This window comes from Cariama cristata, unplaced genomic scaffold, assembly GCF_000690535.1.
Source record: "Cariama cristata isolate BGI_N322 unplaced genomic scaffold, ASM69053v1 scaffold5890, whole genome shotgun sequence".
NCBI classification, from domain to species: domain Eukaryota; kingdom Metazoa; phylum Chordata; class Aves; order Cariamiformes; family Cariamidae; genus Cariama; species Cariama cristata.
In genome coordinates, this window is record NW_009592879.1 from 45,474 (window position 1) to 63,438 (window position 17,965).

General features: G+C 39.8%; 1 protein-coding gene across 1 annotated transcript in view; it reads left to right on the forward strand.

Annotated features, from left to right (window-relative positions):
• Positions 1 to 17,679, forward strand: part of CCDC88C (coiled-coil domain containing 88C) — a gene marked incomplete at its 5' end in the record, with an annotated part of 60,029 nt that extends 42,350 nt beyond the window's left edge. The window contains 10 exons of the mRNA XM_009699761.1: positions 2,752 to 2,895; positions 4,430 to 4,616; positions 4,860 to 5,005; positions 6,445 to 6,534; positions 7,586 to 7,827; positions 11,655 to 11,837; positions 12,228 to 12,296; positions 13,093 to 13,161; positions 13,938 to 14,239; positions 16,678 to 17,679. Coding sequence (XP_009698063.1) covers positions 2,752 to 2,895; positions 4,430 to 4,616; positions 4,860 to 5,005; positions 6,445 to 6,534; positions 7,586 to 7,827; positions 11,655 to 11,837; positions 12,228 to 12,296; positions 13,093 to 13,161; positions 13,938 to 14,239; positions 16,678 to 17,679 — 2,434 coding nt within the window. The remainder of the gene's footprint in view (positions 1 to 2,751; positions 2,896 to 4,429; positions 4,617 to 4,859; positions 5,006 to 6,444; positions 6,535 to 7,585; positions 7,828 to 11,654; positions 11,838 to 12,227; positions 12,297 to 13,092; positions 13,162 to 13,937; positions 14,240 to 16,677) is intronic.
• Between the last annotated feature and the right edge of the window lie 286 nt (positions 17,680 to 17,965).

A 17,965-nucleotide genomic window follows, 5' to 3' on the forward strand; every position in this document is an offset into this window, starting at 1 on the left:
TGCAGTGAAATAGCCTGTCATAGCCCAGCAAACCACAGACATGTGGTTTTGACTTAGCAAGAAAAGGAGAGTTAGTATGTTAGGAACATTTACCATTAATAGCAGTTTCTTGATTTTTGCAGTGTTTGGCTGATCATCTTGGTGAGCACAGAAAAGCTGGACTCTTTTGCTGCATTTTTAAAATGTCTTTACATATTGTGCATTACTAAGGAGAGGTGGTAACTTACTATCTACAATTAATTAGCAGATCCTTGAGCATTGCTTTGTGGCTTTACTCTGTGGAAGTCTAATCCTGCAGAGACACTGGAAAAACAGAATCCCTGCTGTGGAGGATTACATATTGCAGGGACTCATATTACTATGTTACCAATACTGGCTGGTAATTATTTTTCTAGGTTCCTTTTGCCACATGATTTTTATCATAGCTGAGCATTTTTAAAGTTCTCTCGGTCTCAAATACCTACCCACAGTATTTCTCCTAACAAAGCAGCAGAAAGAGTGAAAGCTAAAAGGAAAAAAGAGGAATATGATTGTTCAATCCCAGGAATGGATTATGTCAGAGCCAAAATGGATTTTATTTGCATGTATAAGAAAATGTTTTTAAAATCCCTCTGTCCAAATGCCTGGTGCTTAAAGAAGTGGAGTGAACATGAGTGTTGAATAGCCTACAGGATGGGTGTCATTGCCCCTGGTGGTAGACCTTGTCAGGTTGCACAAATCCTGCTCAAATGGTAAGACTCCATGCTGAATCTGGACTAGAGGAAAATTTTGCCTGGGGGTTTCATTAGAGCTCCAGAGGTGCAGAGTCACTTGCATTTTTGCAGACAGTTTCTTCTTTCTTACCTTTCACCTAATATCTAGGGGAGCAGCTGTGTCTGCCTCAGGGGTTTTCATGCTAGAAAGCAGCATGTGGAGCTGGGCCAAGCTGGTAAAACTGGACCAGTATACTGCTTCCCTCTAAGTAGCTCTCTTTAAAAAATAGAGGGCTTGGATAAAATTGAACAGAGTAGCCCTATCATACAGAAATGGTAAAAGAAAAAGAGTTTCTGCAGAGGCAGCCATGGTGAGCTCTGCCAAGCTGACTGTGGAGTTTGTCTTCTCAGGCTCTGGACTGGCACACAGTCTGTCTTAGATCTTTCTTGGAATTGGATGCAAAACCTTCCTCTGCTTTCAGGTTCTTCCATTTGTTGTACGGACATTGAATTTGAAATGTCCTGGAGCTGAATGGAGCAAGAAAACAAATAAATAAGGTTAATTAAGCTCCACTGCTGTTACTGGGAATGAATAGCGAAAAGCAGCTTTTGTCTGGGAGACAGGTACTTTTCTGTGTGGCCCTTCAATAGACTGGAATTTGGGACAGGCTGTAATTTGACCCGGGGATGAAGGGAATGGTAACCTGAAAGAAAAACAAGTTGGCAGGAGTCAGTGTATTTGGTGCTCTCAGCTGCTTTTGTTTTTGTTTTGAAGTTTTTGTGACTGCAGCGTAACTGTGCTCTGCATTCATCTCTGTTGGGATGAGAGTCACAGATAGATGATGCTTATTCTCTCTAGTTTTTTCAAGCAATGCTGCATCTTCCACCTGGTTGATGTTTTAAAATTGCTTGGAAAGATGTTCCTCCATGACTGGCACGGGTGTACCTGCCCAGGGTTATTTTGGGGCAAAATCCTTTTACCACAGGCACAGAAAAATGTGCTGATGACTTTGACATTCACTTCAGCAGTGTCCCCAGTGGCTTCTGCTGGGGTGTGTGTGTGGGCACAGACACTGACAGAGGCTACCAGGGCGGGAGGGGAATCTTCTGAGAACAGCTTGCTGTTTTGCAAAATGGTCTCAAGCCACCTTGTTCTTTGCAGTGTTTTCTGGATGCGGGTGGTGTAGCAGCTCAGGGAGGCTGAGCCTGCCTAATCGTTGCCTGTGCCAAGTATGAGGGGAGTTGTTCCACACCTCTGTTATTTTAACATTCCAGAGATCGAAATTAAAGACATAGTAGATGGCATCTGCCCTCTATCTCTACCCATCTCCCTGCCCTGAGTGATTTATGCACAAATTGTATAAACTAAGTAACAGTGGAAGCCTGGATGTGAACACCAGTGTTGCTCTTGGGGTTCTCAGTAGTGAACAAGTAGAGCCACTCAAGCAGTTGGGTCAGGCCCTGCTTAAAGGTGTTTTGCTATCAACTCACTGATACTAACCTCATCATCTGTCTGGAATATGCAGGAGATTATTACCTATGCAGCATGCCATTACCTATGCATATAACCTGACGTGCATTAGGTTGTTACGTAATAAACTGTTGCTCATTCCTACTGCTTTTTTGTTGCTTTTTGGCTGATGCTTTCTGCTTTTATTCAGGTTTTTGAAACCTGCCACTGACAATTATTTGTGAATGGGATTCAAGTTTCATGGTGCAGTTTCTGCTCACCCTGGAGACTCACATGCTTTTTACCAAATAATCAGAATCTGGAATTGAAGTAAGGTTCTGGCAATTGCATTCCAGTTTGCTCCAAAATGCATTTTTTTCTAAAAGCCTCCCTGCTGACTTATAGTCTAAGCTGAATTTGCATGCTTAATGTGGAATTCTTCAACCTACATCAGTTAAATGTTTAACCACACAAATATGTATGAAACTAAGCAGGCAGGAAAAAAAAATTCCTTTCTGGTCATCGTGGTATTATCTTTTAAGACTCTTAAACTAGAGGAAGAAAAATATTTAAATGAAAGCTGAGAGTATGCTGTTCATCTTTTTGCAGATACAACAGTTTAATGAAACACAAGGCAGAATTGGAAGAGTTGGAAATAGTTTTAAAAACGGAGAGAGAGGTTCTGCAACAAGAGAGGAGATCTAATGCGATAACCACTGGGGAAAATCAGAAGCTGAGGGAGGAACTGGACAGGTATGGTTCCCTTGCGAAATTCTTGTATATATCATTAAAAAGTCAGTTATGCAAAACACACAGTTGTTTTGCTGTGTTGCGTTAACTGTAGCTCCAGAGTGCCTTCATTAGTATGTCTGTTAATTTTTCTCAATTTCTGTCTTATTAATTTGATTCTTTTGTTTAACTTTTTTAAGCTTATCAGTTTCATGGACACTTTTCAACACATACTGTTATTCAGTGCTTCAAACATGGTCTGATCCTGGGACTTTTGCTGAGTCAAAATAGGCTTCCACATGTGGTTCAGTTAACAAGTGTTTCTGTAATGACTTCTTTCCAAGCACTTATCTTTAAGTAGAACTACAAATACCCAAACCCACCAATAATATCTAGAGTTGTGTGAAATGGTTCCTACCCAGGTTTTTTCTCTTAAGGAGAACTGTGTTATGTTTTTACACGATATGATTTAGTTCTAGGAGTTACCATTGCTTTTTTATTTTCTCCTGCCCAGAGAAAGCTGCTATTTGTTAATACTCAAAAGAGACTTGATTCTTGTTATTAAAAGTGGGCCCAGTGATTCATATGATCACTGGATAACTGTTAACTAATGTCAAAACCCCTTTTGTGAACTAGCATCCAAATTTTACATAATGCAGCAGTAAAATGTACCCTTCCCTACAACCTTTGTCCCTGCTGGGGTTCTGTCCGTTATAACCAGTTCAGTGCCACTGTTCATACTACAAAGGCATTTTGAGAAATAGTTTGGTACAAATAAGGGTCTGAGGTCATATCAAGTTAAAGCAGTGTCAGATTGAATCATATTTTAAAATTGCATCTTAAGTTCAGTCACAAAAGTTTCATATGCTGTCCCAATTGTAATATGCTTTGGAACACTGCAGAGCTCTGCCAGGGAGGTTTCCTCAAGCTTGCTGTTTTCAACTCCATTTCTCTAGGGACAAAGGAAGATGTTGCAAAATGTTGGTTGCAATGCTGTCAGAGGGCAAGGCTTAACTGATCTGTCAGCAGATACAGAACTTAATCTTTTTTATTTATCTGTTGATTTAATTTTATACCTTTGTGATTTGTAGACATTTTTAGATTTACCAAAAGCTATAAAAGAATGTCACAGTATCGTCTTACAACATTACAATGTTTCACAGTTCAGGACACTTCAATGCTCATATTTCATGCATCATGAAAAAAATTCTGTGAGTGTTCTTTGTGCCAAATAGAGCTGCCTTTATATCCAAATGCTCTTAAGTATATTGTGCCTCAGAAATTTGTGGTGTGTTTCTTAAACATTGAAGAAATAGCAGTTTTATGTTTCATCTATTTTCCTTTCAGTTCTTTTGTAGATTTGAAATATTTTATAATGCTATTACTACTTTCTTAATAAAATTTTATTGTATGCTTAGAATAACAATGTCTTTATGAGTTAGTCTTTGGAACTTAGTGTTTAATTTAGTGACAGCTGCACACTGATGGTGTGGTCTTTGAATGTGAGGTACTTTCTATGAAATGTCCTTCATAAGCCTGCTGGCTTCTTTGTGTTTAGGGTGAATTTCTTGCACAACCAACTAAAAGCAGAATATGAAGGGCTGCATTCACACACTAAAGAGCTGAAAACTTCCTTGAACAACTCTCAGCTGGAGCTGAATCGTTGGCAGGCTCGCTACGATGAGCTGAAAGAACAGCACCAGTCCATGGATATCTCTCTGACCAAGCTGGATAACCACTGTGAGGTGCGTAGCTGTAGGTGGATATACCACTGTCATCTTGTTAGAGAGCTAACATTCATTGTGTGAAGCTTTTGGCACACTATGTGTAGAAGGTCAAGCTATGTGGTCATAATAACACCTCCATATATTTTGAAGTTTATTGATTCATATCCTAGGTTGCTATGCTGTTGTGTTAGCTTGATTATGGTACACTTCCAGGGAAGTCAGATGCAGAGGAGAGATTAATCTCTCTATCTTGTTTAATAGCTGTTGTCCCGTCTAAAGGGAAATCTGGAAGAAGAAAATCATCATCTCCTGAGTCAGATTCAGATGCTGAGCCAGCAGAATCAGATGTTACTGGAGCAGAACATGGAGAACAAGGAGCAGTATCATGAAGAACAGAAACAGTACATGTAAGAAACTAGAGATTTGAATTGTGAAACCTAAAATTGAGTCATCTAGACAAACATAGAATACAAATCGTCTATCAAGAGTAGAAGGACAGGCAGGGAATGATAGGTCTACGTTGTACCTGGCTAGAAAAGGGGATGTTTAGGAAGAGATGTATGTAATGGGGAGAAGCTACAAAATTTCTTTGCATTGCCTTACCGCAAAGTGATGTTCAGGAGATGCCTGGATAAGCATAGCTCTTTTAAAAAAATATAGATGAACCCATATGAAAAACTTAGTTATAAAAGATGGAATGCTAAACCCAGTGGTACTTCTCAAAGGTTTCTGAAGAGCTTGGGAAACAGCTGAGTTGCAACAGAAACTTAGTCTTATAGGAGTCATTTTATATTTAGATTCCTGAAGAATAGCAAATATTCATACTTCTCTAGTTTTTGTCATTTGCATTATAAGAAACACTTCTTTTGATGTTGGTTTTAAGAACGCGAGTGTCAACATACATTGCTGTATCCCCCATGCACAGGGTGACACACTTAAGTGAGATACCCTGTTTAAACATATTGTACCTTTACGAAGAATGCTGTTATCGCTGCAGTGAATTTCTCTTATAGGCATGAAAGAAGGAAGAAAAGTGTTCTTAATCCCAAGAATTTTAGTCTGAGCACCTCAGGGTGATGTGGGAGTTACTGACTGAGGTTTATTTCAGTACTGGATTATATGGTTGAGATGTTAGAAATTGTTTACTGAAATTGGCTGAATACAGTTCAGATATACTCTAAGCATGTTTATCCAGGTGTCTAACAGTTCTGTGTTAGAGGTACATTAGACCTACTACTTGAGTGAAAAAAGATTTGCTAACATCCACTGTGCAGGTTAATAAAATGAGTAAAAAAAAAAAGTGAGATTACATGGCAGTGCTGAAAGTGCTTTGACACTGCTCACAGGAGACCAAAGTAGTCTTAGAAAGATGAAACATTCTTTATTTCTCTAGTTACAACAGAGTAAGCAAAAGAGAAATAAAATACCTAGTTATCACATACACAAGAAGTTCAAACTATGTAAAGATCTTAACCCTTGAGTAATAGTCAGTGACCTGTGAATAAGATTGAACAATCAGAAAATGAATTTTCAAAAAACAAAATAAGATCAATCTTAACACCCACCAAACAAACTCTGCCTGGATCATTAGTGAGTAATCTAGCACCAATCTACTGTTGTTCTTTCACCTTTCATGCTTATTGCACAAAAATCACCCATCAGGATTTTTTTGCTTTTGTATTTGCCCTGTCTGAACAGACAGTGGATGAGCCCAGTAGGATTCTGAAGGTAATGCGATAGGAAGATAATTCGGTCTCTTTCCTCTCTTGGTGGCTTTTGGTCTTCAATTTTTTGATTATGCTTAATTTCATACAGATGGTTCAGAATGTGATTTTCCCCCTGACAGTGATAAATTGAATGCCTTAAGGAGACACAAGGAAAAACTTGAAGAGAAGATAATGGATCAGTACAAGTTTTATGATCCTACTCCAAAAAAGTAAGTCGCATATGGGTTCAGTTCTGCTAGTGTTGTACAGATTTGTGAGGGTGAGAAAGGGGTCTCCATAACTGGAGATAACAGAAATTTCATCTGAAATAAGGACAGTGTCATCTCCACTTCTCTCTTCACTCTAACTCTGCAAGCCATTTCCCTGAAGCAGCAGGTTGTGTTAATACAGAGCACAGTACCTCACATGGGGCTCTCTGTTTTAATACTAGAATCTGAAATAACATTAGTTGGAAAAGAGCCACTTTGCCTTGATGAATGTCATAGAATCATAGAATGGTTTGAATTGGAAGGGACCTTAAAGATCATCTTGTTCCAACCCCCCTGCCATGGGCAGGGACCCCTTACACTAGACCAGCTTGCTCAAAGCCCCAGCCTGGCCTTGAACACTTCCAGGGATGGGGCAGCTACAGCTTCTCTGGGCAACCTGTTCCAGTGCTTCACCAGCCTTATGGTGAAGAATTTCTTCTTTATATGTCATCTTGTCCCTAGCAGGGGAGGAGGGACCCCCAATATGGTGACTAAGCAGCGGTAGGAGCTTCCAGAGCTGCTGTTTCAAAGGGGATAAGCAGTCCATCTGAGAGAAATTACTTAAAAAATTTATATTAAAAACAACAAAAAAAGAGCCAAGCTAATTCTACCAGACGTAGTTCTGACTGATAGCCTTAGCAAAGAGAGGGATTAATCTTTAAAGCAGTTTTCATTTCTTTCCTTCTCAGTCTGTTCCTGTAGTAGAGGTTTTCACACTGTTAAAATGTCTTATGTGGGTCCATATGTGTAGTTTAGATTTCTCGCAGAGGGAATGGTTGTCTTTCTCACATTTCTCATGCTGAAGAAATATTTCTGTAAAATAATTTTTACTTTGGGAGAGAAGTGGATCTCAAGCTCTCTGAAATTCATACTGCATCTTTCCAACCAATTCATGACAGCAAACAAATAAGGATTTAGGATGACTTGATAGCTTTAGCACAGCTGTGGATTTTTTCAGGGAGTATTTCTTGTAGCGTTTTATGAATCCCATTCACAAAACCTGCTTTATCAGGAAAAACCACTGGATTGGAGCCAGAGCCTTAGTCAAACTAATCAAGCCAAAGAAGGAGACTACAAAGGAGCGGTTGAAACCAGCAGCAGAAAGCCCTCCATGGCATTCTGAATTCCCAGAAACAGTAAATTCTCCATCTGCCTCCCAAAAACTGAAACATCAACAGGAGACTCAGGATAGTACCTCTCAAGGTTCAAACTCTATGGAAGAGAGAGAGAACCCTGGGGGTTCTTCAAACAAAGGTAAGGAATGTCCAGCCTAAATTCATGAGCTTAACAGTATTTTTTAAAAGATTTTTTAAAAATTTAATATGTAGGTTATATTAATACTCTATAACATTATGTTTTATATCCCTTTTTTAAGTAAACTAAAAAGTGTTAGTAAGCAAAAAAACCCCTAAACTAAAAAGCTGGGTAAACTAGTACGTGGGAGTTTTTTGTTTAGTTTGGTTTGTTCCTTTTATCTACTTCTTCTCCCTTCAGCTTTTATATATAGTTTCTTGGTTTGTCTGAGGGTATTGCACATTACTGAATAAGTTGGTGGAAATACTTCATTTACTGGGGTTTTGCAACAAAGCAGTTTAAAGTTGGACCGCATAATATTATGGTTCATTAGCCATTATTCTTCAAATGGGTAATAGCTGGTCTTACAGCCACTGCCAGGAGATGGCGTACATGCAAAAGAAATAACATAGAAAATGCTAATTTATTTTAATCTAATTGGTTTGGAGGATGATGCCGTGTTTTGACTTTGAATCAAACTAAGATTTTCTTAATGTAAAATGATGAAATTATTTTTTTAAACACTCTGAGGTGAACATAAGAAAGATGGAATGATTTCTGTTTAGTTAGTTCATACAGTAAATCAGGTGTTCCTAATTATGGGAAATTTAAAAGAAAGCTCCTCAAAATAAATACTCTGTGACTGTTATTAAAGGTTATGTATATCCCAAGCTTTGCTTATTCTATTGAGATCACTTCTGTCAGCTTCTATATATAGATCATTATCGTCCAGAAATACTTTTTCAAGAAGTAATTTTGAAATTAATTCTTAAATGATAATTCCTGTCTTCCCACTGGGGACTGTGGGAAACAGAAGGGGAGCAGCTGAGGATTTCCCATTCTCCATTCTAATTCTTCGAGGTTGTTGATTCACTTGAAATAAAAATGCATGTCTCGGATCATCCATGTGATTCCCAGAAATGTTATGTTTAACATGCATCTAAAGTTCAACCAGGCAATTTGGGCTTGGGTTTCCACAGAACAAGGCTCTCATGGAGTGCCAGAGATAACAGAAAGTCTCTGGGGCTTCACTCGTTTTGATGTTACATGAAACATGCTTATGTTGAGACGATAAGCATCAGTATTAAAGCCTAGAAGATATCTAGGAAATTTTGAGTATGTTATCACCAAGTAACATGCACACCTATTTGATTTTACGTTGTTAAATAAAAACATTTTGGGTAATCTAACAGTAATTTCTTAATAGACTTGCTTATATTTTATCTGTATGCATTAATCTATGCATTAAACTGAGTCAGATTAACTATGCGTTAATCAGTCCTCCAAATGTGTATAAGTCTTTGAGCTTTTTTCATTTTTACTGGTTGTGTAGTCTTTAATCTGTTTTAAAACACTTTAAATTTTATTTATGAGAGTTTATTTTTACTTTTTTTTCTTCTTCTTTTTGGGATACCTGGGTGATAACAATTTAGCTGCGCAGCGCAAAAAGATTGCCTTTTTGAGAAGCAAAATCAAGGATAAAGAAAAGTCTCCTAAGTCTCCATCGAATCATCAGTCTCTCTCTAATCGGCTCCGGTTCTGGTCTTCTTCCGACATCCCATCCTCTCCTAATGAACCTCTTTCTTTCCCGGAATTGGGAGATTTCTAACACCTTCTCTTTAGCATTTATCTTCATTTATTTATGACAAATATTTTAAACCAATAAAAAAAAATCCCACGTGCCTTAAAAGAACACACACCTTGATAGAAACACTCAGCATGCCTTTACAATACTCTAAATACAAGCACAGATTAGTGAACATGGACTTAAGTTTTCCTGTAGAGGATGAATCACTATTGCACACTGTGGATCATTTCTTCAATGCAGCACACTTAGGGGACCTCATGGCATACAGTTTGCGTATGTATATTGGCTGTGGTGCATGTTATAAGTAAGTGAAGTTGCTATGCGCTTTGATATTTTCTTGCAATCACACACTTGCATCGTGTCCAGTTAAAGTGTTGAACTGATTTGCTGTTGCTATGCTTTCTACAGTGTTGTAGTCCTACTAAAATATAAATCTAATATATAAGCAGTCTCAAATCCTGGAGATTTTTCCAATATTCTGTGCTGCTAAATGCTAAAAATGGCAGGTTTTGTAACATCTTTGTCTGCTTTTAAATAGTCTAGCTTTGAGTATAGAGTGGAAGCTACTGGGAAAATTATCCCACACAAAGTGTCTGGACGTTTGCATTCAAACCTGCTGTTTAGAAAGGTTTTACACTTCCAGCTGTGAAAATTCATCTTGAATTGAGCTAAAGTTTCAGTTTCTCCTGCTTCAGTTTTGACAAATTTTTTTGGAAGAAGAAAATAGATTTGTTCTCTTAAGATTTGGAATAACCTTCATCATGGATCCATTGCCCAGCTTCTTATTGCCTGATAGTCACAACCTTGTGGCTTCTGAAACGAATGTGTGGGTCCAGTCCTCACTCTGTGTTAGAGAAACGTATGCAGCCCAGACAATGCACTACAGGGAGCTCAGCAGAGAGGCCAAAAGATCTCATCTCCCTTCTTGCTCTGAGAATTGGCCCTCTGTGGCACAACCAGGGATGCTGGCACAGCAACCTGTTGCTTCCTGTTTGGGAATTTATAGAGAACATTTGTCTCTAGGGCAATTAATAATTCTGGCATCTATGGAAGGTGTTAAGTGCATCTACAAAGTCAATTAGAAATACAGATTTGCATGCCAAACTTTAACCAGTAATTGCCTCTAGAGGCATGCCATAAAATTCAGTTCTGAGAGAAAGTGCCAGCCCTGTGCTATGAAGCCCACGCAGACTGTGGGAGAAAATAGTGTTTCTGAAGTCAACTTCCAGGAGTCATGTAGGATGACATTAACGTGGTCCATTTCTCTAATACAACTTTGCTACTGCTCTGCACTTTGAACTAACCGTCTGTCCATTGTCTTTGCAAGTTGTTTACTTTGACCGCTGCACTCTGTTTTCAGCATTTAGTTACTATTAGTTAAGCAAGTACTCCATAGAAATATATTTATAAAACTAGAATCTTGCATCTCATTAAGAGTGTTTCCTATAGTCAGTGTTTAAATTTTGTTCTATTTTATGTGTGCCTTAAAGTGTTAATTCACATTACAAGAAATCAATTAACCTACCTCATCACTAGGAAAGATGTCTTCAGCTTTCTGAATCTAAATAATATTCTAGGAGGTAGTTCTGTTGTTCTTATGCTGAGATCCCAGGAATTACACTTAAAAATCATTGCACCAGAGCATCATAAAAGCAGCAGAGTTTTAACCTTGTAGAGACTGAGCTCTTACCCCACAGCAAGGATCTAAACCTGAAAGCAATTAGCTTAGTGTGCAGATCATGCTGGATAATTTCCAAATCGGCATTATTTCTTTCTGAATAAGAGCGTGACTACTGTTACTCTTTCCTTATTCTATTCTATTACTGAAGTAAATGCTTATAAAATGTACCTGCAAGGAATAATGTTATGGGAATTTCACACCTTACTTATCTTTTCTGCATTCATGTCTTTTCTCCTTTTCTTTCTCCTTTCACAGTAATTGTTGCATGTATAATACCAGCCCTCCCACTGGCACTAAGCAGCCCTTGGCACTCCCACACTTTACAGAGAGCACACATGATTGAAAAACTGGTGGCAGAAATTTCCTATCCGATACTGAACTATTTGTGGAAGAGCTTGCAAAACTACCTCCTCTGTTGTGCAGTTTCTTTGTGCCTGCTTGTCATGTTTGTATGGGCGGATAAATACAAATCTAATGCTGTTTTTCATTGACTTGTATTTATTTACCTCTCTCTCTCAGTGCTAATGGACCTAAAGCAAAAGAGGAATTCCCATCACGGAGGCAGCAATGATAATGTTGAAATCTCAGCAGGCTCTGTGACAAAACACTGCTGTGAGGAGCTGGGTCCCAGGACTTACTCGACCTCAGCTATTCATCTGCACACTTCCACCCCGATCTCCAGGCTCCAGAGCAGACCAAAAGGTGTGCGATGCATTTGATGTACCAGCTGTTAGTACAAGTCAGGCTACTTCATAGTTCCTGCTTGGGTAAAACATGGCTTCTGCTGGTATTCAAGTACCAAAACAGAGCACTAGTATTTTCACTCCTACTTTATCTGCTTAGTGGTTTAATCAGTCAGATACAGGGTTTCCTCACTCTTGTAATGTCATCAACTTAACAAACCACATTTGGATATCAGTTCTCCCGTGGTTCACAGCAGTGGTTAGAAGATGGCTGCTTTTCCAATGTTGGCTCTATAGAAGCCTCTTGATCACCTCAGTGTTCTACACTGCTAGAATGCATTGGAGACTGACCTGAAGGATTAACTTTCCTGTGTTTAATATTGCCTTTTAAGTTTTGTGTTCCTTTCAGGCTATAATTCAGAAGATAATCTATGTGAACAGTCCCCTGAGGTAGAGTTTGCAAGCACCAGACAGCATGGTAAGGTCGTAGCCTATACAAATGTTCTGAACCTCTACATTAAGACTTGTTTCATTGCATCCACATGAACTGTCCTGGAGCATTTTAGATAAATTAACGTGATAGAATGAGATGTAATAATGCAACACCATTTTGGGAATGTGGTTCTAAGTACTTCTGGTTTTCTGTTGAGAAGCTTTTAATGGACATTTTCCTAAAAAATTTTTTCTAAAACAATGCTGACATTGAGACAAGTTGCCTTGGCCCAGCAACAGATACTTTAATGCATGTCCCACAGATTTGTTGCTGATTTTTCTGGACAGTATTCAATTCCTTCCTTAAGGGAGTGAATCAGCGATAAAATAAATTCGGGGTGGAGAGTGTGGATGTACAACAGGAACACTGGTAGAGCAGCAGCACTGCCTGCTTAGAGGTTTGTGGAAGACTTAATTTCCAGGCTGGTTACCAGCTCCTTCCAAAGAAACAAACTGAGAAAGAGACAGCAACTTGTTGTTAAACTTTTACAGTATTTACATTACTTTGTTTATAGTTGCTGTAAAAGCAAAACTCAAAACATATTTCTTTGTGCAAAAAAAGAGTGAGAAGAACAAGATGTGTCCTGAACAACTTGACTTGAAAAATGAAAATGGTTTTTACTCTGTCCAGACTTCGGCATCCTGTGTATATTACGTCGTTACGTTTTCAAAGTAACTTAGTTGCACAAGTCCTGTTTTCAGAAGGCAGGCTATAGCCAAGTCTTTTAAGAATCAGAGGAACTTAAGATCTGCTTGTTCAATGCTTATTTTGTCTTTTTCAGTGTCCAGGCCAAACAGTTTAGACAGCAGTAGAAATGCTTCCAGCAGTAGTTCACCTCTCAATTTGAAAGGTAAAGCTTTTACAACTGAGTTGTGATAAACGAAGTGAAATTCCATGAAACTGTTTGCAAAATGCTGTTTTCCTTCCAATTAAATTTGAAGACTGTTGTTTTGAAATTGTAACGATTGTGCAATCTGGATATGGCTGACTTGGGAATCAAAACTGCTGGCAAGAAGTATTTTTCTAAGATTGGTTCTGGCAAGGTGTGGCTTGTAAAGCAGGCAGTCTAGTTTTGCATCAGTCTGACTGACATCATAACCTGGGAGGTATCAGGCCACTGTTAGATTCCTTTTACAACAACAGGTCTCTGCTGTTCTTACTCTGTACACAGCTTGTGTATGGAATCAGTATGTGCTCTGGAGATTTGCTGAAATTGTGCATCCTTGAAGGATGCCAGGAGACCTGGTGCTGTGGAAAAATGTACTTCCTGCTTTCCCACTGCCAGGTTCTGGCTCTCAGATCACACACGGTAAAGGCTGGGAGATCTTCCAGTGGCACAGAGGTAGTAAAGAGGCTCTCTTACTATCTGTGTTATTCCTATTCTTTGGACAAGTAGTTGTGCTTGTTTAACACAGAGGCTCAAAGTATGTATTCTAAGACATTTACTAATCCTGATTTTCAAAGTTCTGACTGCCTTGAGTTCTGTGGAAGTAGAAAGTAAGGTCTAACATGCCACCTCTAGTCTGTGTGGAAATGGCCCTGAACAATAAAGTTCCTACCTCAGTGAGAAATCTACCGAGATGAGGGAAGAACAGTGTCTTTAATGATATTTATGCTTCTCCTCAGGTTCCTTAGATCATATCCATGGTAGAACCGAGAGTCTCAGCAGTGAAGATATGGTACCAAGCAGAGAGGCACCAGCCTTGCTCCGAGACACCTATCCCTTTCACTCTGCTTCTGCTGTCTTAAGCCCTAGCAGCAGGCATGAGTCGTCCTCCCACAGAAATGGTTTGATCTCTTATGATATACCTCAGAAGAGTGCTTCATCCCAGTCTTACGCAGGCAGGCAACGGTCTGCCTCACCTGGCAGTGAGATGGTCACTTTGGAAGAGTTCTTGGAAGAAAGCAACAGGCTGTCCCCACCAAGTGTAAGTAAATAGAGCTAGATAGCCTATCTCAGATGTCAAAAAACTGTTCAAAGCTGATTCAGGGGAATGAGGGTATAGGGAAGCAAGGAAAGGCAAGAAGATCCTTGTTCATATCTGTGGAACTTGCAGAGAACCATCAAATCTTGCAAAATGAATGAAACAGTTCCAACAATTAGGGCAAGATTAACTTTCACACAGCACTCTGCTAATTTATTTTGGTGTATCAGCTCTGGCAAGTCAGGCAGATAATTCACTGCAAGTACTATGTGTTGGACTGCTGGGGCTTTTTAGTATAAAACACTTGCAGTTAGTGTTTCGTATTATATCATCAGTTCTCAGCTCCAGTTATTTTTATTTGTGAACTGATTAAGTGTTCTGTGTAATTTTCAACTGCTAAATCTGTAATTAGAAATGAAACCTAACAGTAGTTTTCAATTGAAGTGCAAAAGATGCATTTGTTAAAACTATCTCCTAATCTGAAAATACCATCAGTGTATTTGAGAGAGAATGTTTTTCTCACCAAAGGAAGTTCTCGATGCTTTCACTGTGCTGTGGGTTTGTGTGCTGACTGGCACTGTTCTGTTGGTTCTTGGACTGCAAGAATATGCCGCACGCTGAAGTGCTTTGTCAGAAATTAAGTGTTTGTTTTCTAGATGGCATTTGTCTTTTACTGCTCAGTTATGCTGTACAGTAGTGAGCCGGTACAGTATCAAGCATGTTAATATCTTAACAATTTGCTGATAGTGTAAGTGAACAGATGTTTGTTTCATGAATGCCTTGGTAACAGTATTGAAATCAACAGAGCTGTAACATTTTATGGCATCAGTAAATTCTGGTCCTTGAATTTTCAGAGCAATATTTAAATATACCTCCTATTCCCTCATTATCCTAAATACAATTCTTGGCTTTTAGAAATGTTAAAATTTGATTTTTTTTTTGGTCTGTTGTAACTACTTGACCATGTCTCCATTTTCATTCTTTCTGTCATCCTTGTTCCTTTTCAGCGTCGGCGCAGTTTAAATGAGAGTGAAATGATTTCATTGCACCAATTTCTGTTAGAAGCTGATGCACTCTATCCCTCTTGCTACTCCCTATGTCCTTCCCTCCGTCAGGAACCTTCGCAGTCACTCGAATCCGTCCTCAGTCATTCATGTCCTGACAGCGTGAGGCACAGAACAGGCAGGGGAAATAGGAGATCTGCTTCACTGTATATCCCCAGGGTATCCGTTGTTCGTGCTCTGAAGGCAACAGCTCCCAACTTACCACAGCTTTTGCTAGCATATTAATACCTATAGAAGCATACTATAACTCTTAGCTGTTATTTTAAAAGCTGCCAGATCACTTGCATTAATTGCTCGTAAAGTATTTCCGGTGCTTGTTCATAAACGTGTGTGGTTTTGGAGGACTATTCATTCTGTAATGTTAATACGCATAACAGAAGCTTAAAGTGAAGTTAAAAGTAACCCTAACGCTTTACCGTTTAGTTGAGCATAGAAATCTTCCTGCTGTGCTATTGCCATTGATGGTGTTCACTTCTAGCAAACAAGTTTTGTGACTGGGAGAATTGTTTTGAACGCTAGTGAAATTAATATATTAAGCTTTAACATACTCCCTAGAGAAAAGAAATGAATTTCACGAGCTTGTTTCGGCACGTTTTTTGTGAAGACAGCATGTCCCGTAACTATTCTGTGCATGCCTTGTACTAATAGTCCAATGGCACCTGATTGAATATCACTATTTTTTGATTGCATGGACCATTCCCATGAAATATTCATTGTATATTTTCTTTTACTGCCAGGTTAATTGTCTGACTTGAAATTTGCAAGTTAATTGTGGGCAAGCAATAATTTCTCAATTTTTTTAATACTTTTTTGTACAGTTTGTTACTTTATACACACAGCTTTTAACACGTATAGTATATTGACTGGGAGAGGTGAGGGGGTTCAATGGCGAAGCAGTGAAACTTTCTTTTAATGCTAGCACATCTCCCCAAGGTATTCTCTCCTGTTATATCTCTGAAGTTACTGGAGAGTGTTATCCAGATGAACTGTGTTCTGAAAGATGACAGACCATTATTGATATCTGCTGATACCAATGGCTGTCATTAATATGTTACAGTGACAGTGGCTGATGTGAAAGGAAGCAAAAGAGCTGCTGCCCAGGTTGCAAGTGAGGTGAAATTTTTTAAATTTAAGACAATTAATCTGGCAAACAAGGCTGTCATGATCTAATTATGATGAGCATGTTACTCCTTGATGTGGATTTATACCCACTGTAAACATTTAATTCTTCTGTTCCCCACTTCAAAAATAAAATCTGTGGTTATATTTGGGTTGAATTAAGTGGGAAGGAAGAGTATCTGAACATGAAGCTCTGCATGATTCTTGAAACAGAAAGTGTTGTCATTAATGTGGCATGTGCATATTTTCTCACACCAGGACACCTCCAGTAACAGAGATGACGTGCTCAGTGATTATTTTAGGAAAACAAATGAACCTTCAGCTACTGGAAACCTGCTGATTCAGCCATCCAGGAAGGAGGCGGCTAAGATGTCCACTAGTCTTGTTGCTCCAACTGTAAAGATGACCATCGCCAATGAAGAAGGAACTGGAAACTACATGAAGCCAAACCTCAGACAAGTTGAACCTGAGTCTGTGGCAAACTCCCAAGGGTCGCTTAAGTTTCCTCACACACCCCAGCACCAGCCTGCCAATGGGATGCGGCAGATGGCACAGCCTCAGCAGCCTGGAACCACAAGCAGGAGAAGTACATCACTGAGCAGGGCGTATAGCTTAGCCTCTGCTGACCTCCTCAGAGCCAGTGGGCCGGAGACGTACAGGCAGGAGAGCCCTCAGAAGTCAGCAGCAGACCTGCGTGGAGGCAAAGATGCTGTCAGTCAGAGCACTAGGGCTTCTGTGCCAACAAGCTCCCAGGCAACCTTAAGAGAGAGGCCACAGTCTGCAAAAGTGGCAGGTTCCTTGCAAGGTGCCGATTCCCGCTGTCGGCAGCTTGACACAAGGCGCCTTTCCCTGGCCCCGCCAAAGGATGAGAGGCCGCTCTCCTTCCATCAGTTCTCTGCTTCACCCACTGCATCCACCAGCAATCTGAACGTGCAGCAACAGGAGCGTGTGAACCCTGGGCAACACTACTCACCTGCATCACACGCTCCCTCTAAAGTGAAACCCAAGCCAGCCCCTCGTACTGGGGAGGTGGTCACAGTGGCCCCTGCCAGAGCTGTTTCGAGCATCACTGAGGGAAATACTTCCCTAGGGCAAGGCCAGGGTGATGCCCTACTTACCAAGTGCCAGGGTAAGCTACCAGAAGGCAACTCTGGGGCTATGGAGGAGCCCATGAGAGGAGGCAGCTCCAACAGCCCTCCCAGGTCTCCAGACACCCAGGGGGATCAGCAGACGGTTTGGTATGAGTATGGGTGTGTCTAACCCACGGATGCAGCTAGTAGTATGTGTGTTTGGCATTGCTGATGTCCGGGTAGTATTTGGTTAAACACTGTGCCGGGTCTTAAAAGGCATCACATTCATGCTGCTCTGAGTGTTCTTCAGGTACTGTTTTCTAGTTGGACAAAGTATGATTTAGAGAAACGAGGAGCAAAACCCCAGCCCTTCTTTTAACACTGTTGTGCCTAAAATAAAGTGGAAGCCAGACCTAATCTCACAGCAGGCTTGGCATCTGATTCTCACAGGTGCTAAGTATTTCCCACTCCAGGAG